Source organism: Dendrobates tinctorius, unplaced genomic scaffold, assembly GCF_039654945.1.
Source record: "Dendrobates tinctorius isolate UK_male_01 unplaced genomic scaffold, ASM3965494v1 ptg000044l, whole genome shotgun sequence".
Lineage (NCBI taxonomy): Eukaryota > Metazoa > Chordata > Amphibia > Anura > Dendrobatidae > Dendrobates > Dendrobates tinctorius.
Window position 1 is genome coordinate 14,159,498 of NW_027361712.1, and position 23,955 is coordinate 14,183,452.

Sequence of the window (23,955 nt, forward strand, 5' to 3'; positions counted from 1 at the left end):
TTATCAGATGGGTCCAATCAATAGCCCTCTAATGCCAGACAACAAGTGGGCACTGGCATCGCTAGATGCTGCCAAAGCTTTTGACTCGGAGTGGTCTTTCCTCTCCGCATGCTTACAAAGATATGGCTTTGGGGATTATATATATATATATATATATATATATATATATATATATATATATATATATATATATATATATATATATATATATATATATATCCCAAAGCCCATATTATAGTGAACAACTCCGTGTCTGAGTCTTTTCCATTGCATAGGGGGACTCATCAAGGGTACCCCCTCTCCCCGGCCCCATTTGCTCTTGCAATTGAAGCATTAGCAATACGCATTAGATCTTCCCAGGTATAAAGGTATAAATATAGCGGGTCGGGTAGACACCATTGGTCTATATGACGACGATATGGTGATATTCATGGATGAAGCGGAGGAGACTCTACTACAAGTAATTGCCATTATAGATAGATTCAGTAAATACGTAAATACTCAGGTCTACATATAAATTGGGAGAAGTCCGCTCTGCTACCCCTTTCTCACGCCCCAATGCCCCAGCTAGAAGCTCTCTCCTCGCTGCCTATTGTATCTAGTTTTAAATATTTGGATATATATATATATATATATATATATATATATATATATATATATATATACACAGTGCCTACAAGTAGTATTCAACCCCCTGCAGATTTAGCAGGTTTGATAAGATGCAAATAAGTTAGAGCCTTCAAACTTCACACAAGAGCAGGATTTATTAACAGATTCATAAATCTTACAAACCAAAAAGTTATGTTGCTCAGTTAAATTTTAATACATTTTAAACATACAAGTGTGGGTCAATTATTATTCAACCCCTAGGTTTAATATTTTGTGGAATAACCCTTGTTTGCAATTACAGCTAATAATTGTCTTTTATAAGACCTGATCAGGCCGGCACAGGTCTCTGGAGTTATCTTGGCCCACTCCTCCATGCAGATCTTCTCCAAGTTATCTAGGTTCTTTGGGTGTCTCATGTGGACTTTAATCTTGAGCTCCTTCCACAAGTTTTCTATTGGGTTAAGGTCAGGAGACTGACTAGGCCACTCCAACACCTTGATTTTTTGCCTCTTGAACCAGGCCTTGGTTTTCTTGGCTGTGTGCTTTGGGTCGTTGTCTTGTTGAAAGATGAAATGAAGACCCATCTTAAGATCCTTGATGGAGGAGCAGAGGTTCTTGGCCAAAATCTCCAGGTAGGCCGTGCTATCCATCTTCCCATGAATGCAGACCAGATGGCCAGGCCCCTTGGCTGAGAAACAGCCCCACAGCATGATGCTGCCACCACCATGCTTGACTGTAGGGATGGTATTCTTGGGGTCGTATGCAGTGCCATCCAGTCTCCAAACGTCACGTGTGTGGTTGGCACCAAAGATCTCGATCTTGGTCTCACCAGACCAGAGAACCTTGAACCAGTCTGTCTCAGAGTCCTCCAAGTGATCATGAGCAAACTGTAGACGAGCCTTGACATGACGCTTTGAAAGTAAAGGTACCTTACGGGCTCGTCTGGAACGGAGACCATTGCGGTGGAGTACGTTACTTATGGTATTGACTGAAACCAATGTCCCCACTGCCATGAGATCTTCCCGGAGCTCCTTCCTTGTTGTCCTTGGGTTAGCCTTGACTCTTCGGACAAGCCTGGCCTCGGCACGGGAGGAAACTTTCAAAGGCTGTCCAGGCCGTGGAAGGCTAACAGTAGTTCCATAAGCCTTCCACTTCCGGATGATGCTCCCAACAGTGGAGACAGGTAGGCCCAACTCCTTGGAAAGGGTTTTTTTACCCCTTGCCAGCCTTGTGACCCTCCACGATCTTGTCTCTGATGGCCTTGGAATGCTCCTTTGTCTTTCCCATGTTGACCATGTATGAGTGCTGTTCACAAGTTTGGGGAGGGTCTTAAATAGTCAGAAAAGGCTGGAAAAAGAGATAATTAATCCAAACATGTGAAGCTCATTGTTCTTTGTGCCTGAAATACTTCTTAATACTTTAGGGGAACCAAACAGAATTCTGGTGGTTTGAGGGGTTGAATAATAAATGACCCTCTGAATAAACTTTTCACAATTTAAAAAAAAATTAAACAAAGAAATAACATTCTTTTTTGCTGCAGTGCATTTCACACTTCCAGGCTGATCTACAGTCCAAATGTCACAATGCCAAGTTAATTCCGAATGTGTAAACCTGCTAAATCTGCAGGGGGTTGAATACTACTTGTAGGCACTGTATATATATATATATATATATATATAGAGAGAGAGATAGATATATACATACATATTATATATATATATATATATATACACACACAGTCATATGTAAAAGTTTGGGCACCCCTATTAATGTTAACCTTTTTTCTTTATAACAATTTTGGTTTTTGCAACAGTTATTTCAGTTTCATATATCTAATAACTGATGGACTCAGTTATATTTCTGGATTCAAATGAGGTTTATTGTACTAACAGAAAATGTGCAATCTGCATTTAAACAAAATTTGACCGGTGCAAAAGTATGAGCACCCTTATCATTTTCTTGATTTGAACACTCCTAACTACTTTTTACTGACTTCCTGAAGCACTAAATTGGTTTTGTAACCTCATTGAGCTTTGAACTTCATAGCCAGGTGTATCAAATCATGAGAAAAGGTATTTAAAGTGTCCACTTGCAAGTAGTTCTCCTACTGCACAGTGACACCATCTGCAGCAAGATGATGCTGCAGGTCTTTGGAGGTGGTCTGTGGATTGTCCTTGACTGTTCTCACCATTCTTCTTCTCTGCCTTTCTGATATTTTTCTTGGCCTGCCACTTCTGGGCTTAACAAGAACTGTACCTGTGTTCTTCCATTTCCTTACTATGTTCCTCACAGTGGAAACTGACTGGTTAAATCTCTGAGACAACTTTTTGTATCCTTCCCCTGAAAAGCTATGTTGAATAATCTTTGTTTTCAGATCATTTGAGAGTTGTTTTGAGGAGCCCATGATGCCACTCTTCATAGGAGAACTACTTGCAAGTGGCCACTTTAAATACCTTTTCTCATGATTTGATACACCTGGCTATGAAGTTCAAAGCTTAATGAGGTTACAAAACCAATTTAGTGCTTCAGGAAGTCAGTAAAAAGTAGTTAGGAGTGTTCAAATCAAGAAAATGATAAGGGTGCCCATACGTTTGCACCGGTCAAATTTTGTTTAAATGCAGATTGCACATTTTCTGTTAGTACAATAAACCTCATTTGAATCCAGAAATATAACTGAGTCCATCAGTTATTAGATATATGAAACTGAAATACCTGTTGCAAAAACCAAAATTGTTATAAAGAAAAAAGGTTAACATTAATAGGGGTGCCCAAACTTTTACACATGACTGTGTATGTATATATATATATATATATATATATATATATATATATATATATATCAAAATAGTACGCTTGACTCACAACTCAATATTCACCCACTGTGCTGGAACTAGTTAAAATTAAATTCACAACTTGGCGCAAACTCCCGCTGTCTGTGGCCGGACGTATAAACCTAATTAAAATGATATTACTGCCCAAGCTTAGCTACTCCCTTCAGCATAGTGTTGTAATAGTACCCAAATCCTTCTTTGTAAATCTCAATTCCCAGATCATATCTTTCATCTGGGGGAAAACTAGGCCCAAAACTTAAACTGACCAGCCTGCAGAGACCAAAATAGGGGGGTGGGGCGGCGTTACCAGATTTTTTCTTATACTATTTGGCTGGGCAAGCTAAAGCTTTAAAAAAATGGATGCTTGGTAGTTGCCTCCCCAATTCAGAAAGCCACCTACTCCATGCTGCGTGAACTGACTGCCCACTAGGTTTCCTTGAGTTGGAGAGGACTAATGTCCCTCATCTACTACCCTTTGCTCCGACTGGCACGATTAGTATGGAGACAGATTAAGAAAGTGATTGGGTTTAAAGATTTTATAGCTGAAATGCCCCTATGGAATAATGACTATTTCCCAGAACTACTGAACCACCCATCCACGGTTTTTTGGATGCAATATAATGTTTCCTCGATGGGAGACATGTATGACCTGGGGACCTTGGTGTCTTTTGAGCAATTACAGGTTGCACATGATATTCAGAGATCCCAGTTTTTCTGTTATTTACAGCTGAGATCGGCTCTTCAATCACACGAGATGTGGGGGTGTGGACCGTACCATTTCATCTCTGCCTCTGATAGGAATCCTTAATTCGCAGGGTCCCCAGGGTCTCATCTCCTCTTTATACACGTACATGCTGTCGGTGGGAACGGAATCTGCTATAAGCTCTATTAAAAGGAAATGGGACAGACTCATCCCTGATGCTCAGGGAGAGGAGTGGGAGGAGCTCCTGGAATCTCCGATCGGAGTATCACCATCTATTAATAATAGAATGATACAGCTGTATATAATTAATCAATCATACTTAACTCTGACACAACTTTTCAGGATGGGTTGACTTCAATCATCAGAATGTCTGCGATGTCATTCACCAGATGCGGATTTTGTTCATATGATCTGGCAATGTCCCATTATTTTACAGTACTGGAAAGAGGTGACCCTGCTTTTGTCATCCTTGATGCGGGCCCCAGTTCCTGTTGTACCACTGGTCTGCTTGTTTGGGGTATGGGATGAGGAGAATTGGGGTCATTATGACGGGATTTTTCTGCGTGAAACACTATTTATGGCACGGAAGGTGTTGGCACTACGGTGGATGGGGGGTTTATGTCCCTCCCTTAGAATGTGGATTGACCTGGTGAACTCGATTGTTCCATATGATCGTACGCTTTATCAAAATAGGGGATGCCCGGGCAAGTTTGAGATGATCTGGGAGAAGTGCAATTCCTCTCACCTTACTTTGCAAAATTGAGACATCATATGTGAGATAACATGATATAAGATATTAGGCTGAGCAGTAGTAGGCACCAACTGATATAGTGAAGGAATGTTCTTTATTATCCGAATGCATAATATGATAACAGCTGGTGAAAGTCAACTGATATACATGCTTCACAATGTATAACCGGTTGGCTGTTTTCTGTATTCTTGAAAGGCTAATGTTCTTTATTATCTGCATGAACAATATGATAAAAGCCTGTGAAAGTCAACTGATATACATGCTTCACAATGTATAACCGGCTGTTTTCTGTATATTTGTAAGGACTATGCGAGCATTTTATTATCATAAGCCAATATGTATGTTATTCTCCTTTTTGTTCAATAAACTAATTTAAAAAAAACAAAAAAAAACGAACATAAAGTAAAACAAAATACTCTTATTACAGATTTCCAGAGGAATAATATAGGGTTACTGACCTTGGAGGTGGGAGATTTTTCTCCTCTTTTTCCAAATAACGAGCTTGAGTTAATGCAATTTTCCTATTCATGCACTGAAACATGAATAAGTTGGGTTTAATGTAATGCCCAGATGTTGTGCATTTAAACAGTAATGCCAAACCTGTAAATGCTGTGACCGAACACTGTCCTGTACTAATATAGATTAAGCTATGTAAAATCATTAACATCTAAAAAAAAACAAAAGGCAAATCACAGTAAGGATCAAAATTTTTGGAAGCTGGCATAGTACATCCTGAAAACACCAATAAGAAATTTTATAAATATACTTCACACAGCACAAAACTTCTCAATTAGTCTGTAGAAAGTAAAATACCCAACAACAAGTGTCAAAGTCACACTTAAATGTGGAAATGTCATAAATGTCTGAGATGAGATCACGATCGCCAGTTCAAGATGGCCATAAACTTGAGAGCTTTTGGCAAAACAAACATTCAGGCAGTAACTCTCAATCCTGAAAACGCCATATGCATGGTGTATTTCAATGGTTAATAGGAGAATAAGAAGGTGGCAAACATCTAGCAGCAAGACCCTATACATTTTAGATAGGCTTCTAGCTGATTGATGGTTTGGTTATCATGCATGGATCTTTCATACATGTGAGTGCTCACTCTGCCGAGTCGGGTGGGCCCACATACACAGACTGTGGGTTCGGCCGGCGATGGTCTCATATGTATGGGGGCCTTTGGATAATCGATATTTGGTCAGCTGGTCTGATTTTTATTCTAGGTGTAAGTCCAGCTATAGAAGCCAGCCCAAAGAGGATACAGTATGTGCCAATGTACATTTGTCTCACTGTGTGAAAATCTAAATGAAGCTTTCCACAGATATACACACGTAGTCAAAATAGTTGGTACCCCTAGTTTAGTGACAGAAAAACCCAAAATGGTCACAGAAATAACTTGAATCTGACATAAGTAATAATAAATAAAAAATCTATGAAAATGAACAAATGAAAGTCAGACATTGCTTTTCAACCATGCTTCCACAGAATTTAAAAAATAAAATAAACTCATGAAATAGGCCTGGACAGAATTGATGGCACCCTTAACTTAAAGGGAATCTGTCATCCTTTTTTTGGCCTTTCAGCTGCCGGCATAGACATCGGGGGCTTATCGACAGCATTCTGTAATGCTGTAGGATAAGCCTCTGATGTAACCTGAAAGAGAAGAAAAACACGTTATATTATACTCACCGAGGTGGGCGGTCCGGTCTGATGGGTGTCGCCGTCCCGTCCGGCGCCTCCCTTCATGCGATGACGCCCTCTTCTCCTGTCCTGTAATGGCTCCGGCGCACTGCTCTGCCCTGTTGCCGGCAGCCAATAGGAGAAAAAAAAAAGGGTGACAGATTCCCTTTAATGTTTTGTTGCACAACCTTTTGACGCAATCATTGCAATCAGCCGATTCCTGTACTGTCAATGAGACTTCTGCACATCTCAACAGATATTTTGGCCCACTCCTCAAGAGCAAACTGCTCCAGTTGTCTCGTGATTGAAGGTTGCCTTTTCCAGATGGCATGTTTCAGCTCTTTCCAGACATGCTTAATAAGACTTAGGTCAGGGCTCATAGAAGGCCACTTAAGAATAGTCCAATGTTTTCCTCTTAGCCATTCTTGGGTGTTTTTAGCTGTGTGTTTTGGGTCATTATCCTGTTGCAATACAGTGTTCTTTCCTTGATATGCTTCATTTTTCCATCTGTGAACATAGAGCTGATGTGCCTTGCCAAAAAGCTCCATTATTGACTCATCTGTCCATAGGACATTCATCCAGAAACTTTGTGGCTTGTCAATATGTAGTTTGGCAAATTCCAGTCTGGCTTTTTTATGATTTTTTTCAACAATGGTGTCCTCCTTGGTCGTCTCCCATGAAGTCCACTTTGACTCATACAACGATGGATGGTGCGATCTGACACTGACTGATGTTCCTTGAGCTTGTTTACCTTTAATCTGTTAAGAAGTTTTTCTGGGCTCTTTCTTTACCATTTGTATTATCCGTCTCTTTGATTTGTCATCAATTGTCCTCCAGCGGCCACGTCCAGGGAGGTTGGCTACAGTCCCATGGAGCTTAAATTTCTGAATAATATGTGCAACTATAGTCACAGGAACATCAAGCTGCTTGGAGATGGTCTTATAACTTTTACCTTTAACATGTTTGTCTATAATTTTCTTTCTAATCTCCTGAGACAACTCTTTCCTTCGCTTCCTCTGGTCCATGTTGATTGTGATACACACCATGTCACCAAACAGCACAGTGAGTATCTGTAGCTCTCTATACAGGCCCACTCACTGATTCCAAGATTGTAGACACTTGTGATCCTAATTAGTGGGCACACCTTGATTTAACGCGTCCCTTTTGTCACATTATTTTAGGGGTACCATCATTTGTGTCCTGGCCTATTTCATGAGGTTTTTTTTTTTGTTTTTTTTTTAATTCTGCGGAAGCATGGTTGAAAAGCAAGGTGTGACTTTCATTTGTTCAATTTAATAGATTTTTGATTTATTACTACTTTTGCCAGATTCATGTTATTTCTGTGACCATTGTGGGTTTTTCTATCATTAAACATGGAGTACCAACAATTTTGACCACATGTGTTGTTATTGGAGATCACTGGCAGATCCAGCCGCTGGTAATCCACTATAAACACCAAGATCTCTAATATATAGCTGGATCTGCAAATTGGTTACATAGTAAAATATTTTGTCTGACGACTACTTGAAACTGATGACACAGACTCTTAATTAAGCTAATTGATAGGAGTGCAAGCAGTCAGACACCCACCAAAGAGTCATTAAAACCCCCTCTAACTCCTTAAGGAGGCAGACAATTTTGATTTTTGCAGTTTCCCTTACCTTTTTTAACAAGTCATTACAAGACATGAGACACTATACATTTTACCAGATAGTGTATGGGTAAAAAAATTTAACGTGGAGTGGAATGGTTAAGAAAGAAAAAAACAATACACCATTGTTTTTTGTGGGAGGTGCAGCAACAAAACGTGACAATTTTGACATTTAAATTTTTTTCTTTTTTTACGATATGTACCGTATAGGATATTTAATTTTATATTTTGATATAAAAAAGGGGCAGGTGGATATTAACATTTCTATATATTAGTTTTTCTTTACCATATATTTTATACCACATCGTAATACTGTATTATTGCAGCCTATAGTAAAAATAACAGCCTACTACAAAGACCCCAAGCTGCGATGGCAACCCATCAATGTGATTGTGAGGGGCCGATGGGCGCCTATCGCAGCTGACTGCAGCTGTTAGGCCATGTTCAGTATTTGGTCAGTATTTCACATCAGTATCTGTAAGCCAAAACCAGGAGTTGGTGGATAAATACAGAAGTGGTGACGTGTTTCTATTATACTTTTCCTCTGATTGTTCCACTCCTGGTTTTGGCTTACAGATATAGAGGTAAAAAACGGTTTGTGGCCTTAGAGGCACAGATACTGGCTATGTAACAGATGGCATTTTCACTGTTTGGAGTGAATGTAGATCTGTCACCAGAATTAACAATACAAACTGCTTACATTACCAAATAGTTCTCTTAGACCTGATGAGTCTGGTGTCTTAGAATATGTGTATAATCCGGAAATTCAAATGAGCATTTTGTCAATCAAGCTAAAGAGTAAAACCCTCACGGGTCCAAGAGAGTTCAGTCTGTAGCCTCCAGCTGCACTTATAATGGCATCTGGCCCAGTGAGATCTCAGCAGAAAAGAGGGACACTGAGGAGCTGTCAATCAGGATAAAAGGTAATACAGACATTCTGACATGAATTTACAAAATATATACTGTACATCAGCTTCGTTGGGTTTAACAGATGTATTTAACCCTTTCACGACAGAGCCCATTATCGTTCCCGTTTCTCCCTCCCTTTCTTCCCAGAGATATAACATTCTTCTGCCCACATACATACGATTGCCTGTTTTTTTGCGAGACGAGATGGAGTTTTGAATGACATTAATAATTTTACCACATAGTGTACTCGGAAATGGGGAAAAAAAAAAAGATGGATTTTTGGTTCTTACCGTAAAATCTCTTTCTTGGAGTCTTCATTGGGGGACACAGATTACCATGGGTGTATGTTGCTGCTGCTGCTAGGAGGCTGACACTATGCAAAAACAAGAAAATTGGCTCCTCCCCGGCAGTATACACCCGCCGACAGATACCAAGTACCTCAGTTGGTGAAAAAGCAGTAGGAGAAGCCACGCAACTATAAACATATGTACCAACCCAACAAGGGACTCAAGGACCCAACACGGTACAACTTAAACAGGGAGGCTGCTGTGTCCCCCAATGAAGGCTCTAAGAAAGATTTTACGGTAAGAACCAAAAATCCATCTTCCTTTATCGCCTTATAGGGGACACAGATTACCATGGGACGTTCCAAAGCCGTCCCAAGGGCGGGAACAACAATAAGGAACGAAAGAACAGGAAGGGCTTAGGTCGGCCGGTGCGCCACCGCCGCCTGCAGGACCTTCCTACCAACGACTGCATCAGACGAGGCCTGGGTATGAACCCTGTAGAACCTCACAAACGTGTGCAAAGACGACCAGGTCGCGGCCCTGCAAATTTGCAAGGCCGAAGCCTGGTGTCGAACAGCCCACGAAGCTGCCACAGCCCGGGTGGAGTCAGCCCTCACTCCCGGAGGGGGCCGTTTTTCCTGAAGTCGGAACGCTTCCAGAATGGTAGAACGAATCCAGCGAGCGATCGTGGATTTGGATGCCGGAAGCCCTTTCCGGCGACCTTCAGAGATGACCAGCAAGGAATCGGACTGGCGAAGTGAAGCAGTCCTGGCGAGACAGACTCGAACTACATCTAGTTTGTGGAGAGACTTCTCAAGAGGGTGAGAAGGAGCGGGACAAAAAGATGGGAGGACGATATCCTCATTAATGTGGAAAGAGGATACCACCTTTGGAAGAAAAGAAGAACGGGCCTCAGGACGACCTTATCCTGGTGGAGAACCAGATAAGGGGAACGACATGACAAGGCCGCCAACTCAAACTCTTCTGATGAATGTAATGGAAATCAAAAAAGTTACCTTCCATGGAGAGAAAGGATAACGGAATGTCCTGGATAGGCTCGAACGGCGTCTTTTGAAGAGCACTAAGAACGAGATTGAGATCCCACGGTTCTATCGGCGAATGATGAGGAGGAGCCACGTGGGCGACCCCTTGGAGAAAGGTTTTAACCTGCGACAAGGAAGCAAGCTCTGTTTGGAAGAGGATAGAGCGGAGACCTGGCGCTTGAGGGTACTAAGGAACAGACCCGCCTCCAAACCAGACTGGAGGAACCCAAGTATGGATGGAATAGAAAAGGACATCGGAAAGACTTTTTTTTTTTTACCGTCGCACCAACGGAAAAAAGCCTTCCAGTATCTATGGTAAATGCTGGAAGAGGCCGATTTTCTGGCCCTGATCATAGTCTGGATCACCTGGTTGGACAAACCTGATTCTCTCAGGATTGCGGCCTCAATGGCCATGCCGTTAAACTCAGACCGAGAATTCTCGTGGTAAAGAGATGATCTGGACGGTCTGGAAGCCTCCAGGGAACGTCCGCGAGCATGTTCACCAGTTCCGCGTACCAAGGCCGTCTCGGTCAGTCTGGCGCCACTAGAATCACTGGCACGCCTTCCAATTTTATCTTTTTGACCACTTGAGGAATCAAGGCAAGAGGCGGAAAGAGATAAGGAAGATGGAACTGGGACCACGGAATTACTAGGGCTCCGCAAGCGACGGCTAGAGGGTCCCTGGACCTGGTTACGAAGCGTGGAACTTTGTGGTTCATCTGAGATGCCATGAGATCGACATCCGGCGAGCCCCAGCGCTGGCATATCTGATTGAAGACTGTGGGATGAAGAGCCCATTCGCCGGATGCTAGGCCCTGACGACTCAAAGTTGGCTGCCCAATTTTCCACCCCTGGAATGTGAACGGCGAAGATCGCCGGAACGTGACGCTCTGCCCAACGCAGTATCTTTGCCACTTCTGACATTACCTGCTTGCTGTGAGTACCGCCCTGGAGGTTTATGTACACCACGGCTGTGGCGTTGCCTGATTGAATGCGGACTGGTTTGCCTACGAGGAGAGGCTGCCAACGGAGGAGAGCAAGAAAAATTGCTCTGATTTCCAGAAGGTTGATGGGAAGAAGAGTCTCCTGGGTGTTCCAGCGCCATTGGGCCGTTTTCCGCTGGAAAACCGCCCCCCCATCCTAGGAGACTGGCATTGGTGATGACTTGCCACTGAGGCGGAAGAAAGGACCTTCCCTGGAGAACTGATGCCGGCAATGCCCACCAAGTCAGCAATTGCCTTACTCAGAGGTAGGAGAATGGGAAGGTCCAGAGAAAGCGAGGTCTTGTCCCAGACTGAAAGGATGAACTGCTGGAGAGGGCGAGTGTGAAATTGTGCAAAAGGCACTGCTTCCATGGAAGCTATCAACTTCCCCAGGACCCTCATGCAGGACCGAAGGGGAATGGGCTCTGAGCGTTTTATGGATCAGATTCCCTTGCTAGGAGCCGAAAATTTGTCGTTCGGAAGAAACACCCGGGCTCGATTCGTGTCGAATTCCATACCCAGAAAGGTCAGACGCTGAGCAGGATGCAGGACAGACTTCTCTTTGTTGACTATCCATCCGAGGCGGTCGAGAGTATTCAGGGTTATCTGAAGACTCTGAAGATAGTCCTGGCGGGACGAGCCTTAGATCAAGAGGTCGTCCAGATAAGGGATGATGAGAATCCCCCTGGAGCGAAGAATAGCCATGACTGTTGCCCTCACCTTCGTAAATACCCGGGGAGCGGAAGCTAGGCCGAAGGGGGGGGCAACTCCCCGGGTTCCATTGAGGCCATCACCGAGCGCAGGGACTCCATCTTGAAGTAGAGGATCCTTACGTGGCGGTTGAGCAACTTGAGGACCAAGATTGGACGAAGGGAGCCGTCTTTTTTGGGAACTATGAAAAGATTTGAGTAGAACCCTGAAAACCGTTCGTTTGAAAGAACGGGGACGATAATTCCGTCGGAGAGAAGGGAGGAAAACGGCTTGAAGAAACCCTGGAATTTGGGACCGCTGTCTTGGTGATCGCGACAGGAAGAAGCGCATTTTGGGGGGGGGGGGGAATTCGATTTGTATCCGGACAGGACGACTTCCCTGACCCAAGCGACGTCGACAACAGACGGCCATGTGTCCATGAAAGAGGAAAGTCTGCCTCCCACCCTGGAAGAATTTCAGGCCTGAGGACCTGGAGGGTTGGCCTCTTGATCTCCAGCGGGGAGCGTGTGTATACGATGGTTTTCTGCGATCTCTGGAGACAGAGGACCGGTCCTGCTGGGATGATCCTTCTGCTGAAGGGAAGGGACGAAAGGACCTAAACGGCCGCGGAGCCTTTTTGTTGAAAAAAGTGTCTAGGCCAAGACTGGGGAAGAGAGATACTTTTACCACCTGTGGCATCGGAGATTATTCTGATCCAGCTTGGCGACAGAGTCTAGAGCCGTGAGATGCTAGGTTAGTGAGTGACTTCTTGGAGGTGGTAACCGCACTCCAAGACTTCAACCAAAGAATACGGCGTATAGCTACTATGATGCTGTTAGCTCTTGCTACACACCCGGCCGCCTGTAAGGCGGCGGCCAAAAGGTATTTACCCGCATGATTAATTTGGTCTGCCAGATCTGCCAAATCGTCCTGAGGGGCAGACGACAGAATGCCCCTGCGAAGAATTTTTGCCCAAGCTGAAATGACTTGCCACCCAGGCAGAAGCAAAAAATAGGGCAGAAAGAGGCGCCGGATGCTTCAAAGAGGACAGACGAGAAACTGGTCGGTCCACGTCGGGAGCTTTCGTCCATTTTGTAAGAAGGTGCGCATCGAATGGATACAGGATGTCTAAGTACCTGCGGCCTGAGAAGCGCTTCTCAGGGGGCTCCCAGTGTTTGGATAAAGTGGTCTCGAACTCTTTGTGGTTAGGAAAGGTTCGGGAGGAAGGTTTCGCTCGTTTAAAGGGGACGGAGCCGTCCTGAAGAGGAGCTTTATCTTCCTTTATTTCGAGCGTTTTGAAAATGGCCGATATGAGACTATCGACCATGTCCTGAGACTTGGACATGTTATCTGCATCTGAGTCAGATCCCGTCGTTTTCTGACGAGGGAGACGAGGAAAGCAGCCTGGGTGGAGCGGACGGACCTTGTGAGCTGGAAGACGAGCTAGAGATAATGCGCTTCCTAGCAATCCTACCCGGCCTGTCCCTGTGGAGGTCGCGGTCAGGTGCAGACGACTCACCGTGAGAGGCGGTCGGAGCACAGGTGGCTGAAGATAGTTGCGTAAGTCGCTCCGAGACCTGGACCAGGGACTGAGAGACATTGCAGCAGCCCACTCTGGAGGAGGGGGGGGTGCGCTCATCCCGGGACTCAGGGTGCTCCAGTGGGGCAGACATCGCGGAAGGACTGCAGGACGGGCAGAAGGGAGACAACTGCCCTGACGCCCACTTCTTTTTGCAGCGCGCGCAGGCGTAGTGGGTAGCAGTGGGTCTAGGGTAAGGAGCCCCTGCAGAGTAGGACATATGCAAGGACTGTAGAATTACTGCGGTCAGTATCTGAATAGGGAGTACTGCCGCGGGAGCTAAAATAAGGGGCTCAGAAAAAAATAAGGGCCTACCGTCACCAGCACCGTTATCTGATGTGCAGCAGAACAGCAGAAGCGTCCCCCAAGCTGAGATCCCTGGCGTGTCTCACACGAGGAATCAGGGAGGCGCAGGACCTTAGAGATGGGCGGCAGCGCTGCGCGATTGGCTGAGACCTGCGGGGGGGGCGGGTCATAAGGAGAGGATCCATGAACAGAGCGCAGTACTGTGACGGGCTGAGGAATGGCGCCAACAAAGCGTGCGCTCTGCAGTGGGCGCGCACCGGAGCAGAACAGAAAGTGAAAGTAAAATCAGCGCCGCGCCAGTTTCTGCTCCCTGATCCTGTCGCGATGAGCCCGTGACGCCGCGGTGGATGAAAGGTAAGGGAGAGAGGCCCCGCTGCCTGTTGCTTCAGAGAAGGGCACCCGGCGTGGGAGCTGAAAGGCGCGTGACTGCAGAGAATGGGCGGGAAATTCAAAGGAGACTCTGCTACCAGGCTGTAAGGAGCGTGCATGGGACTGATGGTAGCCCTGCTTACCTGACGTCCACATGCTTCCTGAAGAGGATGACCACAGGGGTCCGCGATGAGGGGATGCCGCTGGGAATGAATGTCCTCTGCCCCGCACTCTCTCTGAATAGTGCAGAAGATGGCGCCAAACCTTTCTGCCTGCGAGGGATAGTCACCGCCGGTGACCGCCGTCTTCCTCTCAGCCCTGTCCCGGGAGAGAGGTGAGGAGGGGAATTGGCTAGGACCCGCCACCTGAAGTCAGCCCGTAGCACACGAGGGTGATAGGGAAAGGGTCCTGCCTGCCAGGGGCTGGCTGGCACATTTCAGCCTGGGGGTCAATCACATGGCAGTGGCCCTCGAATTGTGGTGGCCCACCTCTGCCCAATTTATCTCTGGCCGCTGCATTAAAGCAGCAGAGATGACAAGCTTTAAAAACAGGCTGGTACATAGATATGGGAACAGAACAAAGCTTGCTGCATAGATATGGGAGCAGAACCAAGCTTACTGCCTACATAGACACGAGAACGGACCCAAGATTATTACGTAGATAAGGGAACTGAAATGAGTTTACTACAGTAATAATAATAATAATAATAATCTTTATTTTTATATAGCGCTAACATATTCCGCAGCGCTTTACAATTTGCACATATTATCATCACTGTCCCGGATGGGGCTCACAATCTAAATTCCCTATCAGTATGTCTTTAGAATGTGGGAGGAAACCGGAGTACCCGGAGGAAACCCACGCAAACACGGGGAGAACATACAAACTCCTTGCAGATGTTGTCCTTGGTGGGATTCGAAGGCTGCAGCGCTAACCACTGAGCCACCGTGCCGCCCATGAGATGTGAGATGTGAGAGCAGAACCAAGCTAACTACAAAGATATGGGAGCAGAACTGAGCTTACTACAGAGATATGGGAGCAGAACTGAGCTTACTACAGAGATATGGGAGCAGAACCGAGCTTACTACAGAGATATAGGAGCAGAACCGAGCTTACTACAGTGCTATGGGAGCAGAACAGAGCTTACTACAGAGATATAGGAGCAGAACCGAGCTTACTACAGAGATATGGGAGCAGAACCGAGCTTACTACAGAGATATAGGAGCAGAACTAAGCGTACTTCAGTGGTATGGGAGCAGAACAGAGCTTACTACAGAGGCTAGTACAGAAATATAGGAACTGAAAGGACCTTACTACAGAGATATGAGGGCAGAACAGAGCTTACTACGGAGATAAGGGAGCTGAACCAAGCTTACTAAGTCTACTACATAAAATTGGGAACAATACCAAGCTTATGGCATACATATGGTACCAGAATCTAGATTACTACATCGATACAGTACCAGAACCAAGCTTACTGCTTAGATATGGTACCATAACTGAGCTTACCTTCAAACATATATACAACTCCAGAAACACGGACATGTAAACACACAGTACGCAGGGGCGTTGCTACTGTCCAAAAACATCAGGGGTCCAAGCCCCAAAGTGTATGTTTCCCCATATGACCCCCCTATAGCCATATAAAATAGCATCTGTACATATGTAATTACAGTATACCACTAATGCTAGCCAACAACACACAATGCAAAGACCAATATTATCAAAATGACTACAATAAAAGACCAAAACAATACGGATGCATAATGTCCACTATGATCACCACTACACAGCGAATACATAATAAGACCATTACCTCTACATAACAAGACACTCTATACAAAGACCAATGACACCACCATACACCTTCTACTACATAATGACTGAAACTAGAGTTGAGCGAAACAGGTCGAAAAATTTCAAAAGTTGCCGACTTTTGGCAAAGTCGGGTTTCATGAAACGAAACCCAACCCTAGGATGAGGTCGGCCACGAGGTCGGCGACTTAAGCGCCAAAGTCGCGTTTCAAAAGTTTGTTTTGCGCTCTTTTTCAGCCAATCAGGATCCACGGACACTGTGGGCAACGTGATGACATAGGCAGGGGTCACCACCATCTTTCAGAAGGGCATGCAAGTGATTGGCTTGCTTTGGTGGGCGTCACAGGGGGTATAAAAGGGCGTGCACGCCGACCGCCATGTTACTCATGCTGATTTCAGAATAGGGAGAGCTGCTGCTTTTGTAGGGAGAGCGTTAGGCAGGGAAGAAGACACCAAAAACTGCTTCTGCTGCTAGCGATTTTGCCTGTACAACACACCAGTCACTGTGTGTGTGCAGTGCAAGTGGAGGCTAGATTTTGCTGGATCAGCGGTGTTGGTTGTTAGGCTGCCTTCTAAGGCTTCCTGACGGCTGCATTGCTGTTTACCCACTGCTCTGCAAACTGCTTTTTTAAAAGCAATCCCAATTTTTTTTTTTGTCCTGGTGAGGTACTAAGCGTGCATTTTTTCACACCATACAGCGGTGCACACTCTTCACACAGTACCGTGTAACGGCTGTTATCACAGCCACAGTGAAGCTATCTGTTTGCCACTCTGTAAGAATAAGTCGAGGACATGTTCCGTTCTTACAGACCTGCACCTTCTAGTTTTGTCTAGTTTTCAAACAGTTAAATATATTTGCTGTTTGATCACATTCAAAACTATAGAGAGACAGCGTGTCAGTCCGTATACTTAAAAAACACGGAGCTTGACAATTTTACGTACACCGGACAGCCGTGTACGTGCACGCTCCTCTCTCAGCACCGTGTAACGGCTGTTATCACGGCGACAGTGAAGCTGTGTGTCGCTCTGTAAGGATAAGTCGAGGACTTGTTCCGTTCTTACAGACCTACACTCTAGGGAGATTCCTATTCTGCCCAATTCTATATCCTTTATCCTCTAGTGACATTTTTCACACCTGCGACATCGAGCCTGTCACATAGCGCCGTGATATTCAGTGGGCCTCACACAATCCAAAAGTGTCCAGTGTCCACAAGTGTGTGCAGAAATTCAAAATCTCCCCTGTCCTATAGACACCTTGTACCTTGTTTTACATTACTATATAGTTTGTTGGATTTTGTCTACATTTCTACCAAAAATGAGGAAGGCTGGTGGAAGAGGCCGTGGAATTGGGCGGGGGTTGGCAGCTGGTAATGATGGTGTTGGTGGTGGATCTGATGGTAGTGTCAAAAGCAAAATAGGACCGAATGCAGGAGGTGTTGAGCCTGCGTCATCGTCTGGCTCCACAAGGCCTCGAAGGCTTAGTTTTCTAGGAGTTGGCAAACCGCTTTTAAAGCCAGAGCTTCAGGAAAATGTTTTGTCTTACATTGCTGACTCAGCCTCCAGCTCTATCGCCTCCTCTTCTGAAGTTGTAAAAAATAAAAGCACTGAGTCGTCATTGGAGGCTCATGTTCATGAACCACACCTTTCCTTGTGTCCTTCACCCCAACCAAGATTGAAGGATGACGCAGGCCATACTACTGATTACTCCATGGAGTTGTTTTCACATACCATGCCTGGATTATCAAGTGAAATGGTGAATTACCCAGGCCAAGATGAATCTGACATGGAGTGCACTGATGCACAGCCACTGAAAGATGATTCTGCTGGTACATTCACTCAGAGCACTACATTGTCCTCGCAGTGTACAGAGCCAGATTCTGACCCTGATGAGACTCAGGTGCCCCTTCCCGCACACTATACCTCCATACACGGTGACACAGAGGAAGGAGCACATGACATTGAAGAGGAGGTGATGGATGACCCAGTTGTTGACCCAGATTGGCATCCATTGGGGGAAGAGGGTGCTGCTTCCAATAGCTCAGATGAGGAGGAGGAGCATCCACAGCAGACATTGACATCGCAACAGCTGTTATCTGGCAGGCCCGGAGCACTCCAAAGACAGGTTCCAAAAATCAAAAGAGTTGCTGGACAGCTTGTCCTGAGGGTCAAAAGATCACATCGTGCTAGGCCGCAAAATGTCTGCCAAAGTAGGAAGAGTGCAGTGTGGCACTTTTTTGAACAAAATCCTCATGATCAGGCCAGGGTTATCTGTAAGAAGTGCGCAAAGACCTTTAGCCGAGGGAAAAATCTGAAAAATTTGAATACCAGTTGCATGCTTAGACATTTAACCAGCATGCACTTGCAAGCGTGGACACAACACCAAACCTCAAGTACCACATGTGCAACTGATCACAAAGAAGGTAGTCAGCAACGCTACATTGTTTCCCCCACTGTAAGCCTACCGGTTAGCACAGCAGCAAATGTTGAGGTGTCGTTGCAAGGCCACAGCAGTCAGGGAATCCCACTGTCATATCAACGAAAGACTGAATCTAGGCCATCAGAAAGAACACCAACTCCATCACCATCATCAACCCTCTCTCAGTCCGCCCTGTCCACCGCTACTTCCACCATATGCAGCTCTCAAGTCCAGCTCACCCTCCCAGACCCTATGAGTAGGTCAAGAAAGTACTCAGTCTCTCATCCGCGTACACTGGGTTTGAACGCCCACATTGCCAAACTAATCTCGTTAGAGATGATGCCGCGAACTCATGGCCTATGCAGTACCACGCTATGACCTACCCAGTCGCCACTTCTTCTCTCGCAAAGCCATCCCAGCCCTCCACCATCATGTGAAAGACCGCATTGTCCATGCACTCAAGCAGTCAGTGAGTGGAAAGGTGCACCTCACAACTGATGCATGGTCCAGTCGGCATGGCCAGGGCCGTTACGTGTCCATCACTGCGCACTGGGTTAATGTGGTGGATGCAGGGTCCACAGGGGACAGCGGTGGTGGGACAGTGCTTCCTATACCGTGGGCTAGGCAACAGTTGGCTGTAGGCGTTCCACCCTCCTCCTCCTCCTCCAGAAGCGAAAGCTCGTCCACAGAGCGCAGTCGTACGAGCACTCCATCTGCAGCTGCCACTGTTGCACACGAGGTGTCCCCCTATCGAGCAGCTAGTGGAAAGCGTCAGCAGGCTGTGTTGCAGATGATGTGTTTGGGCGACTGACACACCACCGAGGTGCTGGCCGAGTACTTTCAGCGACAAACTGAGTCATGGCTGGGCAGTGTACATCTTGAGGCAGGCAAGGTAGTTAGTGATAACGGCCGTAATTTTGTGGCAGCCATAGCCCTTTCAAAACTCAGCCACATACCTTGCTTGGCTCACACCTTGAACCTGGTGGTGCAGTGCTTCCTCAATAATTATCCGGAGTTAACAGCCCTGCTCCAGAAGGTGCGAAGACTGTGCGCGCACATCCGCCGGTCGCCTGTACACTCCATTCGTATGCAGAAGCTGCAGCGATTGCTCCACCTTCCCAACCACCGCCTCATTATCGACATTGCAACAAGGTGGAACTCCACCCTGCACATGGTTGAGCGGCTGTGCGAGCAGAGGCAGGCCATAATCCATTTGTGGGAGGATACACGGCCAGGCACTTTGAGAGCAGACATGGAGTTGACAGGTGTGCAGTGGTCGAAGCTGAAAGACCTCTGTAAAGTCCTTCAGTGTTTTGAGGAATGCACACGGCTGGTAAGCGCAGACGACGCCATCCTAAGCATGAGCATCCCACTTATGCGTCTGCTCATGCAAACTTTGACGCACCTTAAGGAGCAGGCGTCTGCAGCCAATGTTGACGAGGAGGAAGAGGTGGAGGGAACCCTTGATGACATTCAGCCATTGTCTGCTCAGGGACCTCACCTGGACGAGGTGGAGGAAGAAGAGGAGGAGGAGGATGATGGGGATGATTACTTAGGGGAGGAGGATGCATCTCGTGGGGCAAGTGAAAATGTTGGCGTGGCAAGGTCTGGTACGGGGTTTCTGCGTGACTGGAGGGATGTGAATTTGCCAGAAAGTGCTCCTCCAACCACCACTCGCAGTGCATCATTGACACCGGGAACATTGGCCCACATGTCAGATTATGCCTTGCAGATCCTAAAAAGGGACCCACACATTGCCAAAATGAAGAACGATGACGACTACTGGTTGTCCAGCATCCTGGATCCACGCTCTAAAGGCAAATTACAAAACATCATGCCACAGGAGAACCTTGACATAATATTGGCTAATAAACAAGCAACTCTGGTAAATTGGTTGCTTGAGGCATTCCCAGCACACAGCAGCGGTGACGGTTCTGACACGAGCCGTACGGGCCGGGGGCAGCTTGGCAGAGGTGTTCGTGGTGCACACAGCAGAAGTAGCGTTGGAGACAGGGGTTTCATGACAATGTTGTGGTCTGATATTTCACGGACCGCTCACACAACTGTTAATACAGCATCGATGGAAAGTGACAGGAGACAGCAGTTGTCGACTATAGTTAACTACTTTTCCTCCCATATCGATGTTCTCCCGCACAGGTCATTCCCCTTTGACTATTGGGCCGCTAAACTGGACACCTGGCCTGAATTGGCACAATATGCCTTACAGGAGCTCGCTTGCCCAGCTGCAAGTGTGCTATCGGAAAGAGTCTTATCTCGCCACAGCCCCTCATCTCGCCACAGCCCCTCATCTCGCCACAGCCCCTCATCTCGCCACAGCCCCTCATCTCGCCACAGCCCCTCATCTCGCCACAGCCCCTCATCTCGCCACAGCCCCTCATCTCGCCACAGCCCCTCATCTCGCCACAGCCCCTCATCTCGCCACAGCCCCTCATCTCGCCACAGCCCCTCATCTCGCCACAGCCCCTCATCTCCCCACAGCCCCTCATCTCCCCACAGCCCCTCATCTCCCCACAGCCCCTCATCTCCCCACAGCCCCTCATCTCCCCACAGCCCCTCATCTCCCCACAGCCCCTCATCTCCCCACAGCCCCTCATCTCCCCACAGCCCCTCATCATCCCCCCTTCTCCCCACACCCCTTATCTCGCCACAGCCCCTAATCTCCCCACAACCCCTCATCATCCCTTCTCTCCACAGCCCCTCATCATCCCCCTTCACCCCACAGTCCCTTATCTCCCCACAGCTCCTCATCTCCCCACAGCCCCTTATCATCCCTCCTTCTCCCCACAGCGCCTTATCATCTTGCCACAGCCCCTCATCATCCCCCCCTTCTTCCCACAGCCCCTTATCCCCCCTTCTTCCCACAGCCCCTTATCTTGCCACAGCCCCTCATCTCCCCACAGCCCCTTATCCCCCTTCTCCCACAGCCCCTTATCTTGCCACAGCCCCTCATCTCCCCACAGCCCCTCATCATCCCTTCACCCCACAGCCCCTCATCATCCCCCTTCTCCCCAGTCCCTTATCTCACCACAGCCCCTCATCTCCCCACAGCCCCTCATCATCCCTTCTCCTCACAGCCCCTCATCATCCCCTTCTCCCCACAGCCCCTTATTTTGCCACAGCCCCTCATCATCCCTTCTCAGCACACAACCCCTCATCATCCCCCCTTCTCCCCACAGCCCTTCATCATCCCCCCTTCTCCCCACAGCCCCTTATCATCCCCCCTTCTCCCCACAGCCCCTTATCATCCCCCCCTTCTCCCTACAGACCCTCACCATCCCCCCTTCTCCCCATGGCCCCTTATCCTCCCCACAGCCCCTCATGTCCCCACAGCACCTTATCATCCCCCCTTCTCCCCAAGCCCCTTATCCCCCCTTCTCCCCACAGCCCCTCATCATCTATTCTCCCCGCAGCCCCTCATCATCTCCCTTCTCCCCGCAGCCCCTTATCCTCTCGCCACAGCCCCTCATTATCCCTTCTCAGCACACACAGCCCCTCATCATCCCCCCTTCTCCCCACAGCCCCTCATCATCCCCCCTTCTCCCCACAGCCCCTTATCTTGCCACAGCCCCTTATCCCCCTTCTCCCCACAGCCCCTTATCTCGCTACAGCCCCTCATCATCCCCCCTTCTCCCCACAGCCCCTTATCCCCCCTTCTCCCCCACAGCCCCTAATCTCCCCACAACCCCTCATCATCCCCCTTCACCCCACAGCCCCTTATCTCCCCACAGCTCCTCATCTCCCCACAGCCCCTTATCATCCCCCTTCTCCCCACAGCCCCTCATCTCCCCACAGCCCCTTATCCCCCTTCTCCCCACAGCCCCCTCATCTCCCCACAGCCCCTTATCATCCCCCCTTCTTCCCCACAGCCCCTTATCATCCCCCCTTCTCCTCACAGCCCCTCATCTCCCCACAGCCCCTTATCATCCCCGATTCTCCCAACAGCCCCTCATCTCCCCACAGCCCCTTATCCCCCCTTATCCTGACAGCCCCTCATCTCCCCACAGTCCCTCATCATCCCTTCTCAGCATACAGCCCCTCATCATCTCCCTTCTCCCCACAGCCCCTTATCTCGCCACAGCCCCTCATCTCCCCACAGCCAATCAATATTCCTTCTCCCTACAGCCCCTCATCATCGCCCCACAGCCCCTCATCATCCCTTCTCCCCACAGCCCCTCATCATCCCTTCTCCCCAGAGAGCCTCATCATCCCTTCTCCCCAGAGAGCCTCATCATCCCCCTTCTCCCCACAGCCCCTTGTCATCTCCCCACAGCCCCTCATCATCCCTTCTCAGCACACACAGCCCCTCATCACCCCGCCTTTCTCCCCATAAAGCCCCTCATCATCCCCCCCATTCCCCACACAGCACCTCATCACAATCTTCCCTTTGCAGGCCCACTCAAGTGGCATCAACCCCTTTCCAAAATACATCCTCAGGGCCCTCACACCAAGTTCTGCATCATCACTCCCATTTGCAGCCCCTCGGTCCTCTCCTCACAGGGCTCCATGGTGCAGCCCCTCAGCTTCCTCCTTCAGCAGCCTTGCCAATTGCCAAAACACAGCTTCACTTCCTGCTTTTGGATCGTCACTGGACTGAAGGAGGCCCCGCCCCTTCTAGTGACATCATTACCTCAAGAAATCAACTCCGATCTAGACACAGACAGTACTGTGCTTCACAGTAGACACGGCCGCATGCAGTTTGCTGTGTGCAGCCATCAGGCGGCCGGCCCTGCACAGCTGCAGGGTGAGTGGCCCAGGGGGCATTTGCCTCCCTGCCACCCAGCCCAGCCCGCCCCTGCTGCCTGCGGTCCTGAGAGTTGCGATGTGGGTAACACCACATTGCTCGCTCAGCCACATGATATGGGAAAGCAGGGTGAACATTTACCCCCTGTTTCCCGGAGTAGAATCTTCTGGAAAATAAATGGGAAAAGATTAATACACACACAAAACCTAAAAGAAAATGGTTAGATGCGGATCTGGGAAGATCCCGGTCCGCCTCCTACAGACACCAAGCACAAACTGAGGTACTTGGTATCTGTCGGTGGGTGTATACTGCCGGGGAGGAGCCAATTTTCTTTGCATAGTGTCAGCCTCCTAGCAGCAGCAGCATACACCCATGGTAATCTGTGTCCCCCAAAAAGGCGATAAAGAAATTGTGTTTTTCTGTTGTACATTTTGCGGTAAAAATGACCATGCAATATAATTCTCCTAATCAATATGAGTACAATAATGCTAAACATGTCTAGTTTTTTAAAAATTTTAATGGTGAAAAAAAAAAAAAAAAAAAATTTCGAGTTGTGTTGCCATTTTCC

General features: G+C 47.4%; 1 protein-coding gene across 2 annotated transcripts in view; it reads right to left on the reverse strand.

Moving 5' to 3' along the window:
* SPTLC1 (serine palmitoyltransferase long chain base subunit 1) overlaps window positions 1-23,955 on the reverse strand; it is a 113,127-nt gene that overhangs the window by 14,246 nt on the left and 74,926 nt on the right. Inside the window, exons 14-15 of one of the 2 annotated variants that reach the window (XM_073575344.1) lie at window positions 5,353-5,426; window positions 4,970-5,107 (exon numbers count right to left, since the gene is read on the reverse strand). In XM_073575344.1, the coding sequence (XP_073431445.1) occupies window positions 5,104-5,107; window positions 5,353-5,426 (78 nt within the window). In that variant the 3' untranslated portion in view covers window positions 4,970-5,103. Of the gene's footprint in view, window positions 1-4,969; window positions 5,108-5,352; window positions 5,427-23,955 lie in introns of those variants that run through there. The other variant, XM_073575343.1, reaches the window with a different exon arrangement.